General features: G+C 44.5%; 2 protein-coding genes across 2 annotated transcripts in view; one reads left to right on the top strand and one right to left on the bottom strand.

The window, feature by feature from the left end:
- IL16 (interleukin 16) overlaps nucleotides 1–15,384 on the bottom strand; it is a 170,308-nt gene that overhangs the window by 11,016 nt on the left and 143,908 nt on the right. The gene's annotated exons all lie outside the window — the stretch shown is intronic.
- TMC3 (transmembrane channel like 3) overlaps nucleotides 1–15,384 on the top strand; it is a 50,666-nt gene that overhangs the window by 24,503 nt on the left and 10,779 nt on the right. Inside the window, exons 10-19 of the mRNA XM_065906142.1 lie at nucleotides 288–435; nucleotides 2,366–2,475; nucleotides 4,135–4,213; nucleotides 6,209–6,448; nucleotides 7,807–7,935; nucleotides 8,195–8,262; nucleotides 11,172–11,300; nucleotides 12,856–12,966; nucleotides 13,865–13,990; nucleotides 14,632–14,710. Coding sequence (XP_065762214.1) covers nucleotides 288–435; nucleotides 2,366–2,475; nucleotides 4,135–4,213; nucleotides 6,209–6,448; nucleotides 7,807–7,935; nucleotides 8,195–8,262; nucleotides 11,172–11,300; nucleotides 12,856–12,966; nucleotides 13,865–13,990; nucleotides 14,632–14,710 — 1,219 coding nt within the window. The remainder of the gene's footprint in view (nucleotides 1–287; nucleotides 436–2,365; nucleotides 2,476–4,134; nucleotides 4,214–6,208; nucleotides 6,449–7,806; nucleotides 7,936–8,194; nucleotides 8,263–11,171; nucleotides 11,301–12,855; nucleotides 12,967–13,864; nucleotides 13,991–14,631; nucleotides 14,711–15,384) is intronic.

Genomic DNA, 15,384 nt, shown 5'->3' with positions numbered 1-15,384 from the left:
AAGACTCCACATTCTTAGCATGTCTCACAGAGCAAACCTCACAGGTGATTTTGATGTTCCCTCAAATGTGAAAGCTACAGCCATCCTGAACACATTCCCCTTCAAAAATGTCTCATTTGGTGATTCGTTATTACAAGCAAACAGATCAGCAGAAAGCCCAATTATCATTTCTCTCCCACACACAAATTCTTAATCCTGCTGATTCTGTCAAAATGTGAGGAAGACATGCATCTGGACGCCCTGTGTGGAGCCTGGCGTACTGTCCCCACACCTGCCTCTCCCTGCAGGGCAGTGACCATCTGCCTGAGGGTCGTGGCCAACATCCTGGTGCTTGTCTCACTCGCTGGGAGCATCTATCTCATCTACTTCGTGGTGGACCGGTCCCAGAAGCTGGCGCAGTCCAAGAAGGAGCTGACACTCTGGGAGAAGAATGAGGTACCCACACACAGTGGCAGACCCTCCTCTGTTTCCTGGGTGTTTCTTATTTTTTATTTTTAATGAATTAATTCATTTGCACCAAGTCTTAGTTGCAGCATGCAGGATCTTTAGTTGCAGCATGTGGGATCTAGTTCCCCAACCAGGGATGAAACCCATGCCCTCTGTACTGGGAGTATAGAGTCTTAGCCACTGAACCACCAGGGAAGTCCCCCCTGTGGTGTTTCTTAAGTGGCTTCACTGGAAGCATCTCCATGGAAAAACTGTAGTCCTCTTATTCTAGAGCATGGATCACAAGGGCTTGGAACCAGAGTGGCAACACTCGGGATTGGCTGAATGATATCCCCAGTCTTAATGAGGAAGGTTTTGATTCAAAACCACCCTCAAGATATGTACATTCTTTCCCTTGGAGTTGTACTGCTGACTGTGCTTTGCTTTCTTGGTTTTGTGTTTCTTTATATGCATGTTTCCAGAGACTGACTTCACCTGGATTTGAATTAGCAATTGCATTGTCTTCCATTGCATGTGTCGAAGTTGACCACATGGGGATTGTTGAACATTTAGGCGGTTTCCATATTTTTATATTTTGCCTGTGCTGGGTCTTCGCTGCAGTGTGCAGGCTTCTCTTGTGGCAGTATATGGGTTTAATTGCCCTGAGGCATGTGGGATCTTAGTTCCCTGACCAGGGATCGAACCTGCATCTCCTGCACTGGAAGGTGGATTCTTAACTATTGGACCACCAGAGAAGTCCCTCTGTATTTCTAAGTCACAATAATGCTTCCCAAAATAGCTTCACACCAATGGCTCATTTTTGTAAAGGTCCTTTCCCCTCTATTTATGTGACTATTCCCACGAATAGAAGATTACCAAGAGGAAGGTTATAGTTTTATAATTCATACTAATTATTATAAGACTCTGGTCCTGAAAGTTTGGTTTGATTTACCTGTAAATATTTGAATGGCAGAAGTAGCACAAATGCCATCTCTCAGACCACTTCTATGAAAATGATTAAAAACAAAGTGTGCAGGTAATATATTCATCCCCAACGTACAATAATTTTCCAGAATCTGAGACTGCATTACAGAGTCTCTTCTCATACCTCTGTATTTTATGTCAATTAAGTGGGTTATAGAAATATGTGCTTGTGTGTGGATAGGTAGATAAATTTTTGAAAGATAAATTCAGAAATTATTTCTTCTTTAGCTCACACCTCTCATGTACCAGCTAAGCCTCCGCTTTCACTTGCCATAAATACAGAGAAACAAGAGTCATTCAAAAGTAATGCTCTAGATAATCTTGCATGTGCAGAAAGAATTTTATTACCTCTCAGACTTTCCTTTTCTGTTCTTAACAGCTACACTTATTTTCTTCTTCCAAACAAGGTAAGGAAAGTATACATAGAATAAGATGGTAATTTAAGAAGGTGGCCAAAACACCAGTGAATCCCAAATGGCATGTATGAGAGTCTTCAGTTTAAGGAAAGTTCCTAAAAAGGATAGGGCTTCCCTGGGGGCTCAGTTGGTAAAGAATCTGCCTGCAATGCAGGAGACATGGATTGGATCCCTGGCTTGGGAAGATCCCCTGGAGAAGGAAATGGCAACCCACTCCAGTATTTTTGCCTGAAAGAATCTCATGGACAGAGGAGCCTGGTGGATTGGAGTCAATGGGGTTGCAAAGAGTCGAACATGACTTAGCGACTAAACTACCACCACCACCACTGCAAAGAATAAACGCATGGCAAAGTGGCCTTGTCAAACAGCTATTAGCTAAGATCTGGGGGAGGTTTTCCATGTAAGAACTGCAGGATTCTCTGAATACCCCTCTCCCCTATCAAACATTAGGCTATGAGATCAACTGTCAGGTGATGAAGCCTGAGATTTGGGGGTGGGGGCCCTCGGAGGAGCTCGGTGGGGCATGCATTCTCTTGTAGGTGAGTGTGGTGGTCTCCCTCGTCACCATGCTGGCACCATCGGCCTTCGACCTTATCGCCGCCTTGGAGATGTACCACCCACGAACCACACTGCGCTTCCAGCTGGCAAGGTACGGCCACCATGCTGGGAGGTTTCCTTATGGGTCCACTGTCTGGCCACCCACTGTGGGAACTCGGTCTCTCAGGAGCCAGGGCTTGCTTTGCCCCACCCCACCAACCTTAGCACAGGACTAGCCCTACGGAGTGTCTTAGGCACCGGGGTTGAACGATGGGAAGGAGGGGGAAGAGGAGGCAGGCAGAGAGGAGGGGGCTGGAGAGGAAGGACCAGGAGGACTGGATGGAAGAGACGGATGAAAGGGTGGTGATGAGAAAAGAGGAAAAGAGGAGGAGGGAGGGAGGGATGGAGAGGATGAGAAGACGGGGAAATGGGCAGAAAAAGCAGATGCGAGAGAAAGGACCAGAAGATGAAGGAAAGGCTGCCCTGTTTTTCCCACACTTGGAGTCCCTCGGTTGGATTGACCACAAGAGGTGAGAGACTCTTGCTGTCTTTCCAGATGTGAGATGAACATAATGCTTTACTCATAATTCCCCAAAGCACAGACCCATAGAGGTTCTTGTGGGTAAGTCAGGGAGCATGGGGGCTGTGTCAGGATGGTCAGTGGGTGTTCAGCAGGTGGTAGATGCAGATGTGAGCCACAGCTGTCTGAGGACAGGGGAGATCAGAGGGGCTGGCCTCATGAAACCACATTTCATTGCTAGCATTGGCTTCAACACTGTCTTACTGAAAAATCTCCGTCTTCTCCCTGGAGCAGCCTCTTTGTCAGTAGACGTGCAACTTTAGGGGAGGTTCTGTTAGGGTGATGGTTGCAGAGGGCAGGGATATTAGAACATGGCTTACTTGTCTCCTAACCCTCTGGGGCCTCCAGTGCTTTGATTGTATTTCCTCTTGTAACACTGGATCATGTTCTACAGAACAAATTTCCCACAGATCACTTTGTGAAGAATGACTCTGTTTCAGGAGTCAGCAAATATTTTCTGTAAAGGACCAAGTACCTCTTCTTGATTGTGCTGGTCTATGAAATCTCTGAAGAGAGACTATGAAGGCCTATGAAGGCTTGATTCTGAGGTCATAGGAGGGAAGTGACCATGGACCATATAGTATCTACGGGGTGTGGCCGTGTTTCTTTGTTTCTTGCAGTTTTATTTCCAGAAATAGAACAGGGTAGGATTTGGCTAAAAGGCTGTTATTTGCCAGCCTTGAAGTCCAACGGAAGTCCAGTTGTCATTTCAAAGATAGAAAAACAACACTTGAAAGATCAGGGGATGGCATGTGGAAACTCCTCATCCAGGGTGGCTCTGGGGGGAGGGGTGGTCCCAGCCCCCGGGCTCAAACCCTTGCCTCTATGCTGCGCTCAGCACCTCCTCTGTCAACCCAGGAGAGAGAAGAGCATTCCTCAGCAGCTCCCTCACAGGTAGACACCAGGGAGAAGCAATACTATGATTGCATTCTTAGTATACAGATTGGCCTCATTGTTCTTGTTCAAAACTAGAGAAACAGAGGCATCGATAGACTTGCCCCTCATGAGTTCAGGCTACCATTTTTCTTTTTTTACACAATCTGATTCTGAAGGAAACCAAGGGTGACAACCAACCACTGTCTTAGCCTAAGCATGATAGTCACTCCAGAATCAAGGTAGAAGCATGGATCAGACAGAAGCATGGATTTTGTGTGGTGGTCTGCTCATTCAAGGTGGGTTTGTGGCTTTCAGGGTCCTTGTACTCTATCTGGGGAACCTCTACAGTCTGATCATCGCCCTCCTGGACAAAGTTAACAGCATGAGCATTGAGGTGAGTGCTCTGCCCTGGGAACTTGCCCAGCTGCCCACTGCCTCCCCCATACCACACACAGGCACATGTTCACATATACATATACACACACACAAATATTTACACACATATATGCACATGCACACACACGTATACACTTACTCATACACATATATGTGTGAACACAGGTGCATACATATATACACATATGTGTGCACACATATGCATGCACATAAACACATGCATATATATGCATGCACACACACACACACAAAGACACACACATTGGGCTTCCTAGGTGGCGCTAGTGGTAAAGAACCTGCCTGCCAATGCAACAGACGAAAGAGGTGCAGGTGAATCCCTGGGTCGTGAAGATCCCTTGGAGGAGGAAATGGCAACCTACTCCAGTATTCTTGCCTGGAGAATTCCATGGACAGAAGATCCTGGTGGGCTACAGTCCATGGGGTTGCAAAGAGTCATACATGACTGAAGTGACTTAGCATGCAGCACGTATGCCAATATACATACATATGAATACATACACACAAACAGATGTACACATATATACATAGTACACACAGAGACACACATATACACATGCACACATATACACATAAACAAATATATATATTTTTATATATATATATACATATACACATGCACATACACATATACACACACATACAGGGCAATCGTCAGTATTGTCAGCATTACTGCTTATACTTGCACTCCATTCTTCATGTTGGAAATTCAATTCAGTTGTGGTCTTCTCAACATAAGAATGGGAAAATTAGTCCCAAGATAGAGAAACTGAGGCCAGAATTGATGGCTAGTCACTGATAAGTGCTAGAATGAGAATCTGGGTTTCCTGACTCTCTTTTCCTGGAATTCCACCAGGAAAAGCCATCAACAGCTCTGGTAAATGATCCCGGAAGAACTGCAGGCCATGTGACCCACTCAGAAAATCAGGAAAACATAAACATCTTATGGAGAACAGTTCAGAGCAGCCCCCCTCCCAATACCCACCAGGGGATCCACTCCCAGCCTAGGATAGGTTTGGAGTTCATGTTAAACCTGATCCACCTGTGAGAATATCCCAAAGGGTAGAGGGAGGTGAGGCAGGGAAGAGGAGGTTTCTTAGGGTTGTTTATATAAGTCATACCTGACTAACATCAAATCTTGCAGCTTGTAAGACAGCGGAGGCCACAGGGAGTAATGGTTCTGCATCAGGGCTTTGGTGTTGCAAAGACCAGGTCCCCACCTGCCACCTACTAGCATCTTACTTCATTTAGCTGAGCTTCATCTCATCACATCTATAACATCCATTCCTAGTACGGAGCACTCACCTCATCTATCACATCTATCTTATCTATCACATCTCATCTATCACATGGAATAATCATTCTTACCTGACACTCTCGTGAGAATGAGAAATAGAACAGGCCATAACTTAGGACAGCCTCTGACACTTACTAATGACCAATAAACACTATTCATTACAATGTTCATTCCTGGACCCTTCCTAGTCAAGTGGTTATCAACCAAGCTAGAGAGAGTGGGAAAGTGAGAGAGATAGGGAGATGGAGACAGAAACAGAGATATAGAAAGAGATTATTTCAAAGCATTGCAATGATACCCTTGGTGTTCATGATAGATTATTATTTACAAATACAGTAAGTCCCCTACATATGAACCTTCAAGTTGTGTACTTTCGAAGATGTGAACGTGCTCCTGTGTGCTAGCTAAATTGTAACTGTACTACTGTACTTTTCAAGGTCCTGTACTGTTAGAATAAAAATGTTTTCTTTATTTTTGGGGTCTTTTTTTAATGCATTATTTGTGTGAAAAGTGTTATAAAACCTATGACCATACAATACTATACAGCAGATTGTGTTTGTTGGATACCTAGGCTGACTTTGTTGGACTTATGAACATGATCTCAGAACTGAACTTGTTCACATGTTGGGAACTAACTGTAACTGAGCAACCTCTTTTCTTCCTTCTCTCTGTCTGCAGGAAGCCACTTCCCAAAATAGCACAAGTCACTGGTTAGATTCTACCTTTGCCACCAGGGCAGCCCCCGGAGAAGAGAGATGGTCCACACTTGGGCCTGGAATAGGGCTCAGGAGAAACAGCACATGGGCCTTGGAAGAGGCCAACATTCCAACTTACATCTCACCTCTCTCAGGAGCCAACAAGACCACAGTGTCCACCCGGAGTCCACAAGACCAATGCTGGGAGACCTACGTTGGACAGGTAGGTTGCTGTCCTTTATTTATTTATTTATTTATTTTGGTTGCTGTCCTTCATAAAACCCTTTTGAGTCGATTATGCCTCTTTTATAGAAAAGGAAAATAAGTTAATTGGGGGTTTAAGATTGCCCAGGTCTCAAAACAAATAATAATAATCAGTGTAAAGACTCCTGCAGTATTAACCATGTGCTTGACCCTGTTGTCAGTGCTTAGTCTAGAATTTTATTGTTATCATCCTTAGAACCAGAGATGAGGAAATTGAAGCACAAGATGTTAAGTAACTTACCCACATGACAGATAGTTAAGAGGCTTCCTTGATGGCTTAGTGGTAAAGAATCCTCCTGCAATGCAGGAGACACAGGAGAACGTGGGTTTGATCCCTGGATCAGGAAGATCCCCTGTAGGAGGAAATGGTGACTCACTTCAGTATTCTTGCCTGGAAAATCCCATGGACAGAGGAACCTGGTGGGCTATAGTCCATGGGGTCACAGAGTCGAACATGACTGAGCATACACACATGCACACGGATAGTAAAAGCAGAGTGATGCCCCAAATGCAGGCATCTGCTCTAAAATGTGCTCTGAACCCATCTGCTTTTCACATTTGCTCTATTGTCTTATACAGAGAATCTCCCTCCCTAGGTATTATCCCATAATCATGCCTCAAGTGGTCTCCTACTAAATGGCTCCCAATCATAGGTTGTTTTTTTTTTTCCTGGTCTGGTGTAATGCTGGCCTCAAATATAAAAATTCAAACAAACAAATTTTTTTTTAAAGATTTTTTTGATGTGGACCATTTTTTAGTCTTCCCACTTTTGGGCTTCCCAGGTGGTCCAGTGGTAAAGAATCAGCCTGTCAAGGCAGGAAACACAGGTTCCATCCCTGGGTTGAGAAAATCCCCTGGAGAAGGAGATGGCAACCCACTCCAGTATTCCTGCCTAGAAAATTCCATGGATAGAAAAGCCTAGCAGGCTACAGTTCATGGAGTCAATAAAGAGTCGGACATGACTGAAAACGCACATGCACAATTTTTTAGTCTTTATTGAATTTATGTTTTACAATATTGGTTCTGATCTACATTTTGGTTTTTTGGCCCCAAGACATATGGGATCTTAGCTCCCCAACCAAGGATCAAACCTGGCTTCCCTACATTGGAAGGTGAAGTCTATACCACTGGACCACCAGGGAAGTCCCCAGATGAACAAATATTTATTGAGTGCCTGTGTGCCAAAAATGGAGTCACCACTGGAGGGGGCCCAGTGGCTCAAGTCATGGAAATGAACAGAGATGGGAGGATCCTGATGAGAAAGTGGCCATGGGGAGGTCTGGGCATGGTGGCACGCAAGGATGCCTTGTGTTTCAGGAGATGCTAAAGCTGTCCATCATCGACATGCTCTTCACCGTGGCCAGCATTCTGCTCATAGACTTCTTCCGAGGACTTTTCGTTCGGTACTTAAGTGACTACTGGTGCTGGGACCTGGAAAGCAAGTTTGTAAGTAAGATGTTGCTGGATCCACCCTTTCCTGATGGCCAGGCTAGGAAACTGACATGGCTGAGAGAAAACACGTGAGGGACGAGAGAAAGAATGTACAAAACTAAGTTTCCATTTCTTTTTTTTCCCCATTCACTATTTCTGGGATGGCCACACAGACAATGGGAGCAAAGAATTCTATGCATGTCATGATAATGAGCCAGTTTACGCAAAGAACTTTGGAATGTTTTTTAATGCAGAAGTTCATTTTCCCTTGTAGCCGGAATACGGGGAATTCAAAATTGCAGAGAACGTGTTACATTTAGTCTACAACCAAGGAATGATTTGGTATGTATCAGAGCTTCCTCTTCCTGCCTGGCTCATATCTAATCTGGGGTGAGATTTTTATTTACTTCAACTGGATGGAGTGTGACCATAGTAAACACAGCCATAAGAATTAGTAAAGGACATAAACAGTTTATGATTGAAGGATTTCATGTGAATAGTCATTTCAGTAATGGTTTTTGAAGCATTTTGTGGAAAGGAATGATGAAGGAAATAGTCCATTTTTAGACCACTATCAGTTCCTGCAAAACAAATAAGCAAACAAAACTGAACAAGAACCAAGAACCAGTAGAATAAACTGTTGGGGAAGGTGGGGCTGGTGGCGGGGGGAGGCTAGGAGGAGCGGCTGCTGACCCCTCAGGAAGATTTCCTTCAGTAGCTGTGTCCCAGCGGGGAGCCTGCCCTCAACTCCCCACTCTCCTTTCATATTTTTTTTGGAGAATATTTATTTATTTATTTATTTATTGGCTGTACTGGGTCTTGGTTGCTTTGTGCAGCCTTTCTCTAGCTGCAGTGAGTGGAGCTACTCTTTATTGCAGTACATGGGCTTCTCATTGTGGTGGCTTCTCTTGTTGAGGAGCATCGGTTTTAAGCACAGATTCGGTAGTTGCAGTGCATGGACTTAGTTACTCCAAGGCATGTGGGATCTTCCCGGATCGAACAGTGACACAGGACCTTGCCGGACTGAACCTGTGTCCCCTGCATTGACAGGTAGATTCTTACCCACTGTGCCACTAGGGAAGTCCTCTCATTTCATCTTTTCACTAAGCCCAGGTGCATGACCATCCATCTACCGGATAGACAGACCCATCCTAGGGGAAGGCTGTTCACCCAGGTTAACTCCCAGCCATGGCAATCATGTTCATAAAGATGCTAAAGGCTGGAAGGGATCATCTGATCCTTATGGACAGGTGTGTCCCTGGGGGCATGGTGGAGAGCTCCCTAATCATTCTTCCACTTCTGGCTTTCCCTCCTGGACCCCCTAAAGTGCTCTCTGTTAAAATACAAGCAAACAAAGGAAAGGAAGAAGTGCCCGAATGTTCCATACATTCACAAGACACAATCTCTTCATCATCATACAGTAAAATGCAGGAGAAGTGGAGAATCAAGTAATACTCCTTTATTCAAATTCTGTGTTCTTGGGACTTCCCTGATGGTCTGGGAGCTAAGACTCCAAGCTCCCAATGCAGGGGGCTCGGGCTCAATCTCTGGTCAAAGAACTAGATCCTGAGTGTCACAACTAAGACCCGGTGTAGCCAAACAAATTTTTTTTTTAAGTTCTTATTTCAAGAAAAAAAAATTAATTCTGTGTTCTTATAGTTCACTTATTTTGAAAAATATTTTCATAAATGTAGTATTAAAATAATATATAACATTTATTTAACATTTGCTAGATATCAGGCACTTTTTCTTTTTACCTGTAATATTGGTTAAATCCTTATAGAGACCCTACAAGGTAATTAGTATTTTCTTCTCCATTTTAAATATGAGGAAACTGAAGAAAAGAGAAGCTAAGTGTCTTGCCTAACATCACATGGACAGTGATCTTTTTGCCTGATGTGAGAAACCAAAAGCTTTTTTTAAAGAGTTTTACTTATCAAACCTATCCTTGTATCTATATTTATCTTCCTGCTGCTAAATCCAAATTTGACAAGTATTGTATTGAATGAGCATCTAGTACAAGCAGATTAGCCTTCAGTCAGAAGATCTGGGTTTCTTTCCCTATTTGGCACTTATTTGCGGGGTAATTGTATCTCTGTTTCCCTGGCATTTTATCCCAGGCCTGTCATTCCCAAAAGCACTCAATTTGGTTGATATAGGTCACCCTTTTATTATTAGTCTTTGAGCAAATCACCTAATTTTCCCAGACCCAACTTTGGATACTAACCCCTCCTTTTATTTTATTTTTATATTAATATGTTTATTTACTTTTATTTCTGACTGTGTTGGGTCTTCATTGCTGTGTGTGGTCTTCTCTCTAATTGCAGCATGAGGGATTAGTTGTCGCTTAGCATGTGGGATCTTAGTTTCCCAACTAGGGATTGAACTTGTGTCCCCTACAGTGGAAGGCAGATTCCTAACCACTGGATCACCAGAGAAGTCCCTACTCCTCCTCTATGATTGCAGAAGGTTAAATGGGCCAAAACGTGTGAGGATTCTCAGTCCAAGGTGCAACAAAAGTAGCTGTGCTGCACATACGTTAATGGAAACTGAAAGTCAACAACTGATTAATGTAGCCCTCACCATGGATGCTTAGATGCTTAGTCACTTCAGTTGTGTCCAACTCTTTGTGACTCCATGTAGCCCACCAGGCTCCTCTGTCCATGGGATTCTCCAGGCAAGAATACTGGAGTGGGTGGCCATGCCCTCCTCCAGGGGATCTTCCTGACCTAGGGATTGAAACTACATATCCTGCATCTCCTGCATTGCAGGCAGGAGACACCAAGGAAGCCCTAGCCCTCACCATAGACAGGCAAAATCTAGAGCCTACTCAGAACCATAGGGTTATCCACTGTTTGCATCTTGACCAGAAGAGGGTCTTCCCTTTGCTAACTGTGAAAAGACATTCAGCATTCCTGTGTCAAGAGAATTTCTTTTAGGCCATGCTGTACAGCATGTGGGATCTTAGTTCCCCAACCAGGGATGGAACCTCTACATTGGGAGCTTGCAGTCTTAACCACTGGACCCCCAGAGAAGTCCTTTCTGGTTTTTTCTTAAGAGGCTATTTTAAAATAGGCTCTCAGCTCATCCGCAGAAGTGACTAGTCTTGCTTCCAGAAAGTGGAGGTTTTGGATCTCAGATCTCCAGGGGCTTCCTCAGTTATTTAAGCACAGAGTACACATCTCAAACTCTCAGAACCAAGGCAGACCCGAGGAGAACAGTAGCTAACTGGGCTCCCCTTGTGGTTTCAGGATGGGAGCCTTCTTCTCCCCATGTCTCCCTGCCTTCAACGTCCTCAAGCTCATTGGGCTCATGTACCTGCGCAGCTGGGCTGTGCTGACCTGCAATGCGCCGCACCAGCAAGTCTTCCGGGCCTCCAGGTCAGTGAGTGGAGAGAATTCACATCAACCACACTCACCTTATCCAGGGGGGGTCTCCCCAGCTCTCTGCCTGTCAAAATCTTGTTCACCCTCCATTTGCATTTCCTCCCTGAAGCCATGACCAATGCCCACTGCTCCCCTGCACCCCGACCTTGGAAGGAATCATGACTCTTCTTTAAGCTCATGACACTTCCTTTACAACTTTTTCCTGAAGTATAATCATCATCTAGTGTCAGTCACTCACTCATGGCCGACTCCCCATGGACTGTAGCCCACCAGATGGCTCTGTCCATGGAATTCTCCAGGCAGGAATACTGGAGTGGGTTGCCATTCCCTTCTCCAGGGCATCTTCCCAACTCAGATTGAACCCAGGTCTTCTGCATTGAAGACAGATTCTTTACTGTCTGAGCTTTCTCAGCTCCTATATATATACATAAACATATTTATATGTATATATATATATTTTATATAAAATGTGTGGGCTTCCTGCATGGTGCTAGTGGTAAAGAACCTGCCAGCCAATGCAGGAGACATAAGAGACACAGATTTGATCCCTGGGTTGGGAAGATCCCCTGGAGTAGGGCACTGCAACCCACTCCAGTATTCTTGCCTGGGAAATCCCATAGACAGAGGAGCCTGGTGGGCTACAGTCCATAGGGTTGCACAGAGTCTCCCACGATTGAAGCAACTTAGCATGCATGCATAAAGAATGTGTATACATAAACTGAGAAAGGCTTCACAGATTAACACTCACCTACCTACTATGTTCTAAGTGGCCCGATATTTTCTTTACTCTTCTAATCAGTCAATTTCATTACAGAGAACATGCTGTTTGAGAATCTGTCGGTGAACAGATCATTCATTCTCTTTTCAGGACTGTTTACAGTCCTAAAAACACCAAACAGACCTGCACTGTCCTCAGGGGAAGCCTGAGTGGCCGAGCTTTCAGATACTCACTTAGGGCCCAGGGCCCAGGGCTTAATCAGGCAGAGACTATTTTTCACCCTGAGCAGCCAGGAGCAGAGCAGATGAAAGGCTGAGAGACACAACCAAGTGAGAGACTTAAGAACCACAATGAAGGAATCAAACCATAGGGGTTTGATTTGAATCAAACCAAATCAAATCAGACATAGGAGACAAGCTCAAGGCTGGCTACTGGAGAGGGAATCACTACTTAAGGACTCAGGTGGGTGGGATAAAGGTTCTAAGATTTTTCCCATGAATTAGGTTTACTATGTGATGGCCATGGGGTCACCCCTCTCTTGGTTTGAGGTGGACAGATGATCAGCAAGTGTTTAGTAGATGAGCAGGTTGGGCTGGGTGATCATTAATTTCCTTGGAGTATCCATTTCTAGTTTGCTAAGTTGCCTGTGACCCTGTGACAGACCCTTTCCTTAGCAGTAATGGGAGGAGGATATTTTTCTGTTTGCAAAGAATTAGGGCTACAGTTTCTGTGTTGGTGTTTTGGGGGGGCAGGAGAAATGGGGGATACATACTCATCAGTGGCAGCTGGCCAGGAAATGAACTCAACACCTGGCACTTGTTTTCTTTGCAGATCCAACAATTTCTACTTGGCAATGCTCCTGTTTATGCTCTTCCTATGCATGCTGCCAACCATTTTTGCTATTGTCCGGTACAAACCATCCCTAAATTGTGGACCATTCAGGTAAGTCAGGGCTTCCCAGATGGTGCTAGTGGTAAAGATCCTGCCTGCCAATGCAGGATACACAAGAGACTTGGGTCATATCCCTGGGTAGGGAAGATTCTCTGGCATAGGAAATGGCATCCTACTACAGTATTCTTGCCATTAATAGAGGAGCATCCCATGGACAGCTTTTTTAAAAAAAGATATTTTTGATGTGGACCATTTTTTTAAGTCTTTATTGAGTTTGTTACAACACTGCTTCTGTTTTTTATGCTTTGGTTTTTTTGACCATGAGGCATATGGGATCCTAGCTCCCTGACCAGGGATCGAACCCACACCGCCTGCATTGGAAGCATGGAGTCTTAACCACTGGGCGGCCAGGGAAGTCCCCGGTGTCACTTTTGATTCTACACTTATCTAGCTGCATCAAGACAGAAGTCTCTAGAGTTATCTCCACCTAGGATTTGCTTTCAATTAGGGTTTTAAAATTTTTTTTTAATTTTATCTTTTGGCTGTGCGGCCTATGGGATCTTAGTTCCCCAACCAGGGATCAAACCTGCGCCCCCTGCATTGGAAGCATGGAGTCAACCACTGGACCACTGGGGAAATCACATTAAGTCAGTTTTGATACATTTATGTAACATTTACAGTCTGTCTTTGTATACGTTATACACGCACACACATACCCCCATGTAATTATTGACTTCATCTTCAAGCCTACACGTTAATTAAATGAATACTTTAGATAGCATCATCTTAGGAACCCTACATATCATCCACGTTCATCGGATACTTACTTTAGCTTTGAAACTGACTTGAGGATTGGCCTCTGGTCAACTAGCCCCCCCTTTTTTGATGGCTCACAGGATCCTTCTGCCAAAAGCAATATAATCTGGAATTATGGTTTTCTTTCTCACAGTGGACAAGAGAAAATTTATGACATCGTATCAGAAACCATTGAGAAGGACTTTCCCGCGTGGTTTGGCTCTGTAATTGGGTACATCAGTAGTCCTGTGGTCATCCTGCCAGCCGTACTGCTACTTTTGTGAGTACTTTCCTGCCAGTTGTAGGGGGACTTCTATGTGTTTGGCCAACAAGAAAATCATTGCTTCCCAGTTAGAGTATAAATTCAGTGAGTTCATTCAAAAGTCACTTATGGAGTCTGATGATCTGAACAGGAACACTGAATCCCATGGGGACCAGGGAGGCAGAGCATGATGGATTCATCACCAGCATTTGGACCATCGTTGTGGCCATTATCATGGTGTTCAGTGTCATTATCATTATTTTACTTTCCAGAGGTTTAATCTCAACATGGAATTTTACAGTGCAGCTCGGTAGCATCTGTTTTGACTTAAAGGGAAAAGAACATCAAATAGTGGATCCAAGATTCCTGGCATGATGCACTGTAAATGCATCATCCATCTTCACTCCTTTCTTACTGTTGTCACCTGTAAAGAATTTCAGGTCCATGGAGGTGGCTTTGAAAATCAGGAGAGAGAAAAGGAATGCCACCCCTTCCTGGTGCTCACCAGCCTGAGAACTTGCTGATACCTTTTGTCCCCAGAGGGTGGGCTGGGATGGGAGTGGGGGTTGGCTGGTCGCCCACATCTGGCGGGGAACATGGCCAGAAAAGCTGAGAAAGGAGATGAAGTACACTTACCACCCTGTGCTCTTCCACCCTAGCATGCTCATCTATTACCTGCAGAGCATCGCAAGATCCTTAAAACTCAGCAACCACCAGCTCAGAATGCAGATCCAAAATGCAAGTATTGTGTAACCTTTGCTATTGTGAAAGTGTGTCAGCCATCTGACTGATGTCCCTGGCCAGGGAATACAAGTGAGGTCATGCTTGGACTCTTGGCCCTCCCTCCCCCTGTCAGGACCTCCCAGGGCTATATAGTTACAAGAATACCCAGGCCTTCTGGTGTCAGAATGAGCCTCCTATCCCAGAGACTTTGTTGATGCCCTCAGCATTTCAGCATCCTCTCCTGTGCCCACAGGGAGCTTACAATGGACTAAACTCTTCTCCTGGCTCTGCTGACTAGGAGGGGAGAAAGGATTCCTCCCCAGCCCCATGTCAAGTTGGAATCTGAGTCCAAAGACACTGTTTAGATTCAAAGACCCACCTTTTCCCTATCTTTTAATTTCTGGTTGTCATTACAGTAAGTCCCCTACATAACAAACAAGTTCTGTTCAGAGAGTGTATTTGTAAGTCCAACAAAGTTAGCATAGGTACCCAGCTAACATAATTGGCTATATATCACTGTTCTGTCATAGGTTTATCATGCTTTTCACATAAAAAGCACATAACAAACAGACATACAAAATAAAAAAGCATTTTTAATCCTACAGTACAGTACCCTGAAAAGTATATTAGCACAGTACAACAGCTGGCACACAGGGGCTCTCATCAAGTGAACAGACAAGAAGAGTCAT

This window comes from Muntiacus reevesi, chromosome 15 (assembly GCF_963930625.1).
Source record: "Muntiacus reevesi chromosome 15, mMunRee1.1, whole genome shotgun sequence".
Classification (NCBI taxonomy): domain Eukaryota; kingdom Metazoa; phylum Chordata; class Mammalia; order Artiodactyla; family Cervidae; genus Muntiacus; species Muntiacus reevesi.
The sequence above is the reverse complement of the archived record's forward strand: the minus strand, read 5'-3'. Positions and strand labels throughout refer to the sequence as shown.